At 48.3% G+C, this 13,212-nt stretch overlaps 3 protein-coding genes across 3 annotated transcripts; all 3 read right to left on the bottom strand.

Moving 5' to 3' along the window:
• Window positions 1-3,377: 3,377 nt before the first annotated feature.
• BKA67DRAFT_642804 (uncharacterized protein) lies at window positions 3,378-4,426 on the bottom strand. The gene is made up of 2 exons (XM_046105813.1): window positions 3,980-4,426; window positions 3,378-3,920 (listed from the first exon to the last, which is right to left on the bottom strand). Exons 1-2 carry the CDS (start codon window positions 4,088-4,090, stop codon window positions 3,687-3,689), a joined length of 345 nt encoding a protein of 114 aa, XP_045960932.1. The 5' UTR covers window positions 4,091-4,426; the 3' UTR covers window positions 3,378-3,686.
• A 4,303-nt stretch (window positions 4,427-8,729) lies between these two features.
• On the bottom strand, window positions 8,730-9,738 carry BKA67DRAFT_164248 (uncharacterized protein). Its single transcript, XM_046095183.1, has 3 exons — window positions 9,348-9,738; window positions 8,962-9,285; window positions 8,730-8,871 (listed from the first exon to the last, which is right to left on the bottom strand). Exons 1-3 carry the CDS (start codon window positions 9,575-9,577, stop codon window positions 8,865-8,867), a joined length of 561 nt encoding a protein of 186 aa, XP_045960931.1. The 5' UTR covers window positions 9,578-9,738; the 3' UTR covers window positions 8,730-8,864.
• Window positions 9,739-10,146: 408 nt separating this feature from the next.
• On the bottom strand, window positions 10,147-13,212 carry BKA67DRAFT_552734 (pre-mRNA splicing factor ATP-dependent RNA helicase PRP43). Its single transcript, XM_046101869.1, has 3 exons — window positions 12,715-13,212; window positions 10,772-12,641; window positions 10,147-10,711 (listed from the first exon to the last, which is right to left on the bottom strand). The coding sequence occupies exons 1-3, from the start codon at window positions 13,050-13,052 to the stop codon at window positions 10,592-10,594; spliced, it is 2,328 nt and encodes a 775-aa protein (XP_045960930.1). The 5' UTR covers window positions 13,053-13,212; the 3' UTR covers window positions 10,147-10,591.

Genomic DNA, 13,212 nt, shown 5'->3' with positions numbered 1-13,212 from the left:
CACGCTGTGCTCACAGGCTGTTAATAAGGTTAATGTCATGGATGGTTCTGTAGCAGCTCTAAAGTATTAAAAATACATACACAAAATAAAATGGAGGTGTATTGAATTCCTGTAAGAAAAACTAAGTATGAACACAACTGAGCGCGCTTAATGTGGGAGTATAGAAGAAGAAGCAAAAAAGGAGGGGGGAAAAAAGGAGTAGAAGAAAAAGGAGAAGAAAAAAAAGGAAGGAACGAAAGTAAAGAAAAGAAAAGAAAAACAGGAACAGATTGGCAACTACAGTGAGAAGTTCTAAGATTAGGAGGCTCGTCAAGACGGTTCCCAAACCGTAGTGTTTGTCAATAGTATCAACACCATCAACGTTGGACAATTGTTAGACAGTGTGGCTCATGGGTCAGAGGCAAGATGCGTATTTTGCCTTGGTGTATCATTTCGATATGAATATATTGCACTCCATTGTCTGTTTCTCTGGTTGTACTCCCACATGTACATGCGTCGTAGCAACATTTGGTTTGGTTTAGCCAGCGGGGGTTGGATTTAATCGCAGAAGGATATTTCTCGTGCACAAGATGATACGCATCGAAACATAGACCTATGACCAAGGCATTGTCGTTATGATTAAGGCAATACATATTACACTCTGCTCATGTAGGAGACAACATGAGCCATCAGACATGATATAAAAGTAGATTTTAGGAATCAGTACAGTGCATACAAGTATACTAGGTATATTAAGTACCTATCAGTTCAAAGTCACGTCGCCTGCGAATGACCGGCTATGCGCAAGCATACAATCGAGTAAAGCTTGGAACACAGTGACGTAGATGCTGGCGAATGAGCTACTTACCGGAGTAAAAGCAGAGAACGCCATAAGCTACGTACTCCAGCCTACACAGTATTATATATCTAGGAGCAGGTAACCTGATCTTAAGATACACTGACTCTCCAGTGGGTGAGCTCCCGTGGGCAGGGAGATCAAGTTAAAGAGGCTTTCTTTTCAGCAATGTGAAACCTTTTTGGCTCCTGGAGTTGGGTATAGGTTCAGGTTCAGGTTCTTCCAACTGCAATTGCCGCATAGAGCCTGGCTGACAACCAGATTATCTGAGTACCTATCGTCGTGAGGAACTCCACCTGGCCACGACGCGCTTTGGGGGTACATGGTACACTGAATATACTGTTTCATGGACATAACACACACGGGAAATTCTAGCGACAAGGTCGGCGTCACCCGCGTGTGTGAGATCGTGATAGGTTGCAGCTTGGTGGCAATTCGGGGCAACACCAAAAGCGAAGGTAAGTCCTGAAGGTAGGTGTTCGAAGTCCGCCAGAGTGTTGTTCACAGGCCGGCTATCCTGATCAGGATGCCCCACGCGGACATGTCAGAATGACAATATGCAAGAGTTGGGACGGATGTGGATGTTGACGTTTGGGGACTAGATAATTTACTTGGGCCGATAATGATGGTCAACGCATGACCCAGGCCCGAGGGATGTGCAATTGGCTGCCAAGGTTGCCGGGGACCGCTGTCCAGAACCCACGACTATTCCCCCAGTGGAACCAGCGGGTCGCTCACCCGCTGGGATCAAAGTGCGCATGTACGGTATATTCAGGGGTCTTGTGACTAAAAGTTCATCAATGAAGGGCTTAGAAAAGGGCAACTTTGTAAAAGGCGAGTGGCCTCGGGCCGTCATTTCCCACAACACGTGGGCGTTGAAAGTTAATCTTGCAGCAGTTAACACGATAGAGTTCAAGACTGCGTTATCGTCGCGGCATCTAGGTAAGCGTAGTGCTGCCGTTGTGATGGAGTTGCAGCATTGGCGCGTCTCGGTTCGGCATGTTGAGCCCTTGAGGTTCCAGTCTTTCGCTTGGAACTGCAGCTGCGACGACAACTACATATGTAGACATGGTACGGCTTCCAGGCGCTTGGCCGCAGTGGGCCTCATGGACAGGACGAGGCGGGACCCTGTGACCATATACTTCTTATTGGAGACGAGGACACTTAGAACCTGGGATATTGACGGGTGGGTGGACCATGTCATTCGAACCTAGCCGAAGGAGTAGGGGAGCGTTGGGAATGTCCAATACCCATGCTTTGTTGTGAAGCTGATCGACTTCATGAGGGCGTTTCATGTGTGCTCCGGAAATTTATTCAGTCGTAGGTTTTCTTTGGCAACTCTGCTAGATAATCTTCAACATCAACGACTTCGATATCTGATTCACAGAGTGCGAGTCTCTCAAACAAGCACTCCCGACTTCTGATCAAAATATTGGTGATCATCTAGTAGACTGCCCTTGTCCTAGTCTCGTCTGTATTGCTGCTAATTGGAGCTGCTGCCGGGTGTCATTCGCTCGGGGGAAGATTATTTGCGGAAAAAGCAATACTGATATCCTGTAATGTCTTTTTCATCAACCCTCAAAATCCTCCTTGTAGTATTACAAGCGTGATTATGGAATAACCACTACCGATCGTCTCTTATAGCAATCTCTCATCAATATGCCTGTCCCAAATATGCCAATTCGTTGAAGTCCTCACTTTGGCAAATGCAAGTCCGTTGTACAGGCCTTGAGCAATATCGACTTGTTTCCCATAGCGTGAATACGTCTTCACCTTGACTTGGAGTGTGACAACGAGTTCCTGTTCGGGTCTCGCTTTTGCGCGTTTACCAAGGTCCCGCCATTTATGCAAAGGGCTCCATATTGTCAATGTGGAGAAGAGTGGGTTTTTATAGTCCAGTGAATGTGGGACAGCAAGCGCCCAGCCCCCTGATTCTATCCGTGGAAATGTAAAGCATGTTCAAAGGGGGTCGTTCACGACGTAACTCACGCCATCTTCTTATAAGGCCCGCTCTGATGGTTAGGTACCACCCGCAACTACAGTATCAATAGTTTTGCCGTGGGTACATAGCACGGCGAAAGACGCTCTATTTGTGAAAGTGAACCAATCAGAAAGGATACCGTTCGTCGGCAAACAATGGTCCACACGCGGAGACCCGTAGTGGGTATATTTAATGTCCCCAGGTACAACCGGCAGCCTGCACTGTGCCTCAAAGAAGCGAACCTTGACAAGTGTTGCATTTCATCCGATTGTCCCGAATGTTTGGAGTCACAATGAACCGATAGTATCGCGACAAACTGCATAGTTCAATGAGTCTTCGAGCCAAATACTAGTCTAGAAGAATATACCTTCAGGATCCTATACACGAATGTTTGATATTCCAATGAGTGGTTAACGATTCGTGTGTCGAGTTGCTTAACAATGCACATCATCTGATCGAGACATGGTCGCACCTGGACCTAGGTAAAACCAAAAAAAAAAAAAAAAAAAAAAAGTATTATCTTTCCTTCCTCTTCCCCCCTCCCCCACTAAATCTCATCGTTGCGCGCCAGATATCCATGTCTTCCATAGCAAAATACGCGATCCATCGTTGAGTGGTAATTTGCGATAGTATAACTAGTTGAAAATTAAAAGGATGCATCACAGCTACTAGGAACATGAAGTTTAGTCTGCCGGTTGATGACATTAATATCCAGAAATCTTCTTCGTGAGTATTCTCTTCAATCTCCGACAATCTCGCCTTACCAGTTCATACCGTTAAAGTTATGTGCAACCCTGTTTCCTTCACTTTGAGATCTCTTCCATCCCGCGTGTTTCCAATTCCCTCCCAACCTGGTCACTATCAGTTGTTTTAAAGGCTCGTCGATAAGATCGGTGCTCTTGGAGTAGCATTGGTGGTCACAACAGTCGTAATCGGTTTCTGTGCCGCCTTGTATACCAGCCTCCAGTCACTGCTCGCTTCGTTCAGGTTGACCATCTCCATCAGGGTGTAATGAATCGTGCCATTTGCAGCTTGTGGCACGCACACATCTCGAGAGAAATTTCTGACTGCCGACGGTACAGCCTCAGAGTCCCGCCCTTCTGCCTAGAATGCCAGTCAGTATATGACATCATGTCTTGAATCGATGTGTGCACTGGACATACGCAGCAGGTTGGACATGGCGAGTTGTTGACATAGACCCAGTTAGGGCAGTTGTGAGTATAGAAGTACTTGCATCGGTACTTGTAGAAGCCCCCGCCTCCGGAACTACTCATTGTGTCTGACGGTCAAGATGGGCTAAGTTCAACGAAAATGTTCCAATAGTAGTTCAAGGTAGAGTGTGTCTCAAACCTGTTGATACAGGACAGACTGCCCGCTGGCAGCAAGCGGTTCGATTCTGCTAGAGAAATAATTATTCTCTTAATCAGGCTGATGATAGAACGCACTGCTTCTTCAATGGAAAAACGCCGAGCAAGGTAGGCAAGCCTTGATGAAAGTATGTTGAAGAAAGTGGAAGCCATTTATTATTTTAGAGCTAAGGTCCCTGTCAAGCCCTTGCAGTTCGGGAAGATGCCCATGTCGATGTACAGTAGCTATGAAATACTCCGTATTTTAGAACCTGGATGATTCTTCGACCTTGAGACAAGGCGCATACAGGCAAGACCTTGCATCATATCTACGCTACCTGGATGAATCCCTGTAGCAAATCAAGTGCCAGCACAATCCATGCTGGTACAGGGGTTTGAACGCGGTCGAGACAGTCAGGTCACCTTTTACGCAACGGTAGACTTCAGGATGTGGGATACATATATACAAGAGAATTATTCGTCCCCAGAGCAGCAAAGCTCGCGCTAATCGCCGATTGAGGTGTTGCGTTTGCACGACGAAGCCAAGGTAACCACTGAACGAAAGGTTCCATCCACTCAAGTCAGTTGATAAGCATTGACCATGTTGTTTGCCGATTGGTAGGTAGGATTTTAGAAATATTCCGGTCTAGAGTGGCAATCACTGAGGAGCTTTCGACTTCGGGAGCTGAAGGAATGAAAATGCTACAGTACCATGGAATCAGGCAATTCCTGCGCCGGTTGCATGAGCCCCAAGCATGATATCTGATCTGTACTTCAGCGAATAGACCATGCTGAAGTACTGGATCGCATGACGGACGAGCCACGGCCGACTTGCCAGGACAGTTTGCGGTCTAGCAAGCAGCGGGATCCTCAAATGCACGACATCCGAGGGCTTCGTGTACGGTTCAAGTAAAGCAGCATTATCAAGTTCTATAACCCCCTCTTCCTGCTTCAACGCATGCACGGTCGCCTAGCTGCGTGGATACGGACGAATTTAGAGGCCGCGACTGGCTGTTCAAGATACATGAATAGCACATTGGACGATAGAGGGCTGATAGAAGGCTGTCATTGGCGGTTGTGTACGAATATTGTTCCAGGCAAACTGAAAAATGTGGTGTTGGCACAGGCGCACCAACGATTGCCGACCAGCTTGGGATCAATCGTTCGATGAATGGATACACGCTAAAAAAAATCCCTGGGCGTTTTCGAGGTTCATCTACGGGATACCTACATGCATACAAACAGGAACACTACCTTGACCTTGTGCAAGACGTTGAGATAGGTACCTTACCATATATCCCCCGCGTCTGCTTGCCTTCCATGCCTGGCCATCTTCGATCAATAATACTACCTTCACCACCACTTGAGCTCAGCTACCGCGTGGTTCTGTGAGCCAGGACACTATCGACGACATCCATCAACATCCCTGAAGAAGATGCATTCAGCGCACACTAGCAGCCATGGACTATTCTACAAAACTAGATTTTGCGCTTCTAGCGCTTGAAGCTGTCTGATGCTGGCCAACCATGATCCAAAGCCTACATACAGTGGCTGCTCATTTATTATGTCCCAACTTACAAAGTTTAATGTACGAACTCATTACGAAAGCGACTATAGATTTGAAACACAGCGACACCGCAGCGTCTTTTTATAAAGCGGATCGATTGACGCGCAAAGACTGAGCGCACGGCTGTACTGACTTTGAATTCAAATTTTACACTCAGAATGTTTACGGCGACCACACTTTGAAAGAAAGGCCATGATCGTTGTCACGACTTGTGTATATTATACTCTTACAGAGCACAAATGCAGGGTCACTATAATGTACGTGTTAAGAAATGTAACATTGGCGAGGAGTAGTATTACACGGGTATCACCCAGATATTCGATCTCGGAGACTGGAAGAGTATGGTCGTTTGCGGTTGGACAAGTCAACCTGCAATTGGCGGGATGGTATCCTAAAACGTGTGAGGCATTGTCAAATTGCCGTGGGGGTTTGGCTTCCCGGACACGCGGACGGTTCTGTGCCAAGGGTACAAGAGCATCGAGAAGGTTAAGTCATGCCACCGAAGTGGCCTTGGCCTCCAAAAACAAAAGCGAACATCGCTCCCCCCAAAAAGCCTTTGTTTTCTTTCAAGTGGCCAACAATGTCATCTGGCCACTGTTTATTATTGTACGTGGACTGACAGCTGACAACGGCGTAGTCTCTATGCACTCCCGTTCCGGAGACACTGACCATGATCTGGAGCCAGACAACATACCCAACCGTGCCCATGCTCCGGACTTCTTTTGAGTGAAAGCTCAACCAGCCTTTAAAACTAATAGAGGAAGATGAAGATGTTCAATACTTCGGTCAAGGTCGAAGGCTCAAACAGATGCCTCTAAATCTAGATCCGCCATACATCAGGAATGCTCTATTTGGTGTGTGGACGCCTGATTACACTCAGATCGGCGGTTATAGTCCTACGACCACAATACAGTTATGGCACAGTTTCGCAACATCGCCCAACCTCTTTTCATGGTCTCCCAGCGGCCCGGGATCACAGCTGCGGGGCGCGGACGACCTAAAACAGGGTGGGCTGTCCCGGTCATCCGACCCGTATTCGTATCCGAGAAGGCATATCAACCTCGTGACTTATTCCACGAGTCTATTCTACAACTATCTGGGCCTTTTGTCACATGAACGGAGCGTAATGCATGCACGAGCCTGCCCGGAATTGAAACCTCTACAACCACAAATCCCGCCCCCCCATAAAAGGGCCACGGTGGGACGACTGTTATTGTCGTGACGCACATAAAAACTTCGCGGCAGGCCCAATCCTGCATGCTGCATCCTGTCACTGTCCCCCGAGAAGATCTTTATCACAACTTCATGCCTTTTTCAGGTCCATGATCTGTTCCACTACCTAGAAGCTGGGCTGATGGGATTACAATGTGCATCACCCCTCGGATATAACTCTACAGCGGCAGACACAGTGGACGAAGTAGGTCTGTGTTGCTTCAGCACGGACAAGGTGTGATGCCAATTCGGGGTTTGATTCTTTTGCGTCAAATGGACGGCTTGCATATTTTTGAATGAGGGTCAGCGGACACTTAGTCTTACTATAATTGCATCTGCCTCCCATGCATGCATTGCATTTCCTGTTGACATTCCACACTGCTAGGCCGATCTTAACCATCTGGTAAGTCTGACCATGCATGATGAGCACGTATGCAAGGACTTGGGACCACCACTACAAAATTCGACGCGTCCTAATATCAGAAACAGATGCCACACTCGATGTCGAGAAGAACCTTGTCCGCATCGAGTGTACTACAGCTACCGGCACTGGAGTGGCATAGCGTTAGGTTCACTTGACTGCGGTTGCCCAGCTATCATGATTGAACAGACTGTCAGGCCTGCGAGCCCGGTTTGCAGTGCTTAGTGACTCGTGTCGGCACGAATTCTCATTCGGACAGATAATCAGTTACCAGAACCGATTGGCGGATCACGACAAGGGACCTTGATGCATGACTATCAATATGGCAGCAACAAATGCGCTTGTGACACGATATAGATGGGCAATAAGAACCCATCTGCCGCTGCGAACCAATTATTGCCCAAGCAAACAAAATTGCATGTTCATGATACAATCATATACAACAGACTCGGGGTTATATCGGATGACCAGCCAAGTCGAAAAGCGGAGTTGTCAGGATGGTTTCCGCATAAATCGGTTATGTTACATAGTTGGAAAAGGCTTGCCGAAACAGGGATGTTCGGTTCGACTGACTTTCGGCCCGATATATTACAACTGGACATCATACGCATTCATGGCTTGGAAGCACCTTAAACACTGAATTCGTGCTGCAATAAAATCTTGCTTGCCAGAACTGAAAGGAAGCTGGAAGTGGTAAATCGCGGAGACACAGGCTCTATTCACACCAGAGGGCAGGCGTCCTGAGCGTTGTGCATAAGTGACTAGGCAGTTTGCATTGCTTGCATCTGCTGTCTGAGCATTTCCTCATGCTCGAGTCGGCGGTGATGGGAATTTCTTGGCGGTTCCAACCCAGATTCACACCAAACCCACTCTCTTGACTAACATATAAAGACTCCAGGAAGAGTCGTAAATTTAGTTGATCATGCGAGAAATGAAGAGCTTAACAAGTCATTTGACTTATACCAAATTTGCAGACTGTTTGATTTTCCTCCAAGGTGACAAAGGTCACAACACGAGGCCATGCTCTTGATCATATTTGGATCAGTAAAAACAACTACCACGGCACGCTATTTGCGCCTAGCTCTCTCGTGTCATGCCATGCAGCATTTCTTTTAATAATAATAAAAATAATAAAAGGATTTGGTTCATAAGTGAAATCCTGCCCGTAAAACTGAGCATCTCGATGCCGGATGAAGTGGGTCCGGTTTCTAGCCGTTTCCCCTGGTAAAACTGTTCACACATGATACTTCGTGTTTTTGGAGTACAGGGTCCGTCACATACAGTTGCAATTATTAATCTTGAGGCTCGATACATCCGAAGGTGGTAGTCCCTAGCCGATCTGCTACTTAACATGCGGATGCACATTACACAAATCTCCGTAAGCACATTCCTGTATACCGTCACGCCATCTGATTTTCGCATGTAATGGCTATGTTTTAATTATTATTAACTACCTAATTAAGTATTCTAATGAGACCATGGATCACAATGGGTGGGTTGGTTTAACAGCTAAAGGTATGTGTCAGTTTCAATACTATCGCACTGAGTCGTTGAGTCGTTGCCTGTCGGTAGTTCCAAAGGACTGGGGGTTGGCCGTACATTGACGCTGGGAGCGGGATCCCTTCCCCCCTTTTCTCATTGTTTTGTGTTCTTCGTCGAATTGACAGCTCGAGGGCGTGGATTCCACCACCGGAAGAGGTAACGGGAGCCGCCAGTGGCATAAAGTATCGTAGCACTAAGCTTGCCGGGGAAAATCCCTTGACGTAGCACGGCAAATGCAACGAGTTGCTCGATTCAGGGAAGAGTAGTACACAGTCGGCCCATCTCTTCCGTGCGACACGAATAAATGCAGTATGAGAAACAACTCGCTCCAATCCTCCGGCACGGCAGGAAAGAAAGGAAAACCATCGTTCGATGTCAAATCTTCTAATGTGAGCTATCATAAAATGCAAAACAAACAAAAAAGGAGAGCGGAAAGTCTCAACTTCGGTGTGATCCCTTGACGGACAGCCTTATTACAGGTCCACCAGCCCGTCGTCCTCGGGCCATGTGTAACTGCCGAAACACACGGCGACGAGGAGTCCACCGCTGGACACCGGTTCGCAAAGCCGTAGGGAATACGACAATCATACAGCAGATGTTCGACATAGACAACACAACACCAGGAAGAAGAAGGAGAAGAAAAGAAGAAGAAGAAAAATGGCACCCGAAACATCGTACATGATGGTTAGGGGGTTGTCCAACCACTCGCAACTCGGCGCAACCCTCAACTCTTGCCGCTGGTGTGACTGTCGTGGGACACCAGAAATCAATGCACCGGCGTCATGCATTGCAACACTGTTACCGGTCTGCCAAGGGGAGCCCAGGGCCTTCCGGAATAGTTGCCTAGCGATGCTTGGGATAAACCGTCGGCAACCAAAAATATTGCGTGTACTTTTTTTTTGTGTTACTGTAACCGTCCGCGGACGCTAGGCCTGTGCCGCGCATCTGCACTGTTCGATGATCGTCATATCACATGGATTAATGGTTACACACCTTTATGTAAATACCCATATTTTATAATCATTTTTAACGGTGACCAACTCAGTGATCACAGTGATGACAGATTTGCTTGTGGTCGCGAGCCGCGAGCCACGACACAAAAGTACATAGAGGTTGCAATTAATGCCAAGCAAAGTTTTACGAATACAATATGGGATACCCCTGAGAGTCGTTAACATTCGGTAAGTGCTTTGGGTGAAAAGCCAGCAAGATAACATGGGATTAGCTGGGTCATCTTATTCGCGCCAATTGATTTTTGAGTTTATGCGACTTCGTGAATTACATCTCTATAGCTTGCCTGTCTACAACGTCTCATCTCTCTATACGACATAATCCATCATTCTATGAATGGATGAAACGGTAGATCGCATTCTCTGCGAACTCTTCGTATCCATGTCTCGTCCCAAAGGGGCCGTTTCGTAAGCGACTGTTCGAGAATGCCAAAGGCAGTTTTATTCCCAACTATGGCAGTCGTACCGCTAACCATGCAGCAAGTGCTCAAAGCCGTAGTTCTCGCGAAAAGGCCAGCTGAACAAGAGCGCTTGCTGAAATGCTTGCGAACCACGTATCATGGATAGAAGCACATCTGTGCTTCTGTTTACAGATAGTACCTGTGGTCGTAGTCTCATATCTGAAGCCAATCAGAAACTGGCGACTGATGGGCCATGACTTGACACGATTCTGGCCTTCATCGACCAGCCTTCATGGCTGCGCGTCTCCGCATCTTGTCTTGTACAGATTTGAGAGCCAACTTAACATCCTTCTGCCCATCCCAGTGGTCAAGGTCGTAGTAAACCGGAGCGATTTCCTAGTAGAGATAGTTAGCTTGCAACGCTAGCAGATGATCATTGGGAGTTACCAAACTTACCAAAAGCCACTCAGGTCGAATTCCAGTGACAGTTCTGACATACTGCTTGGTGGTGAGGACGAACTCATTGTAGAGGACCCACTCATAATCCGTCTGTAGGACACTACTAGGATGAATCATGACAGCCTGGTTGTTATCTTTCATGGTTCTGTAGATTTTGCCACTTGACTCCTTCTTGGCGACTTGCATGAAGAAACCAGCAACGAGAGCGCGACGAATATTGGTGTAGTAGTTCTTGTCGTTGAAGTCAGTGCTGATCAGTTCAAGCCCTTGCGTCTCCATGATGCGTTTCAGTTGGGCTCGGACGCTGTCCGCACTAGAGAGGTGACGCTGAGAAATATAGTGGCTGTGACACCACTGCTTGATATCTCCGCCCTTGTTTTGTTCTCCCTTGAAGGCGTGGTAGACGTTCAACATGGTCAGGTGATCGCCCTCGGGGTGTTTGAACATATCCTTCATCTGGTCTGCCTCGCGACGCTTGTTTGCGGGGCGGACAAACACATTGGGTACAGATAAGAGGGCTGTGATAGAAAGCATCTCATTTGAACAATAGAACTCGGGACTGGAGATAAGCATGACAGCCAGCGTAGGGTCGAGTGGGAACTCGGACGCAAGACTGCCGAGGGGAGTAAGCTCGCCCTCGTCATCGAGACATGCCAGATAATTAAGCTCTTCCAGAGCGCGCATCATCGTCTCCGGGGCGGGAGGATCCATCAGATCGAAATGGACAAGGTCCTCCACGCCGAGTTTCTTGAGTTCTAGCACGGTGTTGGCCAGATTGGAACGGAGGATCTCGGGATAAGTTTGCTCAATGAGCTCCTTCTTGAATGCCTCCTCGGTGTACAGTCGAAAGCACTTTCCAGGCTTCGTACGACCGGCACGACCGGCACGCTGTTGAGCCGAAGCCTTGGAGATGGCGGACACCAAGAGAGACTCGACCCGGATGCGAGGATTGTAGATTTTTTGCTTGCTGAAGCCGGGATCCACGACGTAAACAATACCGTCAATGGTCAAACTGGTTTCGGCAATGTTCGTGGATACGATGCACTTCCTGCCAGGGCGACCACCCTTCTTCAAGGGCGGTGGTGCAGCCGAGAAGATCTTCTGCTGCTGGTGTGGGGGCAGTGTACCGTAAAGGGGGTAGACGGTCATGGGGCCGGCATCGGCCTCGCGAATCATCTCATCGACCTCAAGTGACAGCTTGCGGCAAGTGTCCTCGATCTCTTCTTCGCCTGTCAGGAAAAGAAGAATGTCGCCTTCGGCCTCGGCGGCGTGGATTTGCAGGACTGTTCTGATGGCGGCTTCAACATAGTCCTTTTCGGCTTCGGGAGTGTAGAAGATCTCTACAGGATGGGTACGGCCAGGAACTGCCAACAGAGGGGCGTCGTAGAAATATTTTTGGAACTTTTGAGCGTCGAGTGTGGCAGACATGATAATGATCTTCAAATCTGGTCGGCGCTTTGCCAACTGCTTGAGCAGAGCCATGAGGATATCGGTGGCCAAGGTGCGTTCGTGAGCCTCATCGAGAATGATGCAGCTGTAGCGTGACATCATGTGGTCGTGCATGGCCTCTCGAAGAAGCATACCATCAGTCATGTACTTGAGAATTGTGCGGGGGCCTGTCCTGTCCTCAAATCTGATACTGTAACCGACCTCCTGGCCTAGCTGCACGTCCAGCTCATCTGCGACACGCTGGGCAACGGACATGGCGGCGACTCGACGAGGTTGGGTACAAGCAATAAGCTTCTTGTTGAGCTGTGGCAACTCGTCGTAGACGACATATTGGGGGATTTGAGTGGTCTTTCCGGAACCGGTCTCACCAACGAAGACGAGTATTTGCGTGCTGTGGTAGGCGTCCAGGAACTCTTGTCTAGAAGGCAGCTGTCAGCATGGAAACTGGTTTGCAAAGCCGCCACGGCGGCTCAGTAGATGATCGGACTTACCTCTGCTTGTGGACGGGGAGGTTTCTTCGGCCCTGGAGAATCTTGAAGTACTGCTGGGAATGAGGTTCGCCGGTGAATGGGTTCTCGTCGCCGTCCTCGGCTTTCGATGCTTGCTTCGCCGTGGTCTCTCGGCGGGTGAAGCTGTGTAAGAGTGAACCTTTGACGATGGAGTTGTTGTAATGGATGCCGTTCTTTTCATCCTCCTCCTGCTTCATGTGCGCGAGATAGGGATTGTGCTGAATGGCCTGGTCCTCGTCAGAAGACTCCATCTTGACGCGCTTGGAGCCTGGGTCTGTTGCGTCGACACTGGCTCTCTTTCTATCGCCTTTGGTAGCCATCTCCAACCGTCGGAAGAAGGACGGTGCGGGGGGGGTGAGATGTTGAAGAGATGAGCAATAAATCAGAAAGACAGTCACGACTGGCTTCCGAAAAAAACGAAAAGCTTTGCGCAAACCCGAACAGTGCCAGCGCAAACAATTATTTGGTGACGGTGATGAC

Source organism: Truncatella angustata, assembly GCF_020726525.1.
Source record: "Truncatella angustata strain MPI-SDFR-AT-0073 chromosome Unknown BKA67scaffold_2, whole genome shotgun sequence".
Lineage (NCBI taxonomy): Eukaryota > Fungi > Ascomycota > Sordariomycetes > Amphisphaeriales > Sporocadaceae > Truncatella > Truncatella angustata.
Note: the sequence above shows the minus strand (reverse complement) of the source record. Positions and strands in the feature narration are given on the sequence as shown.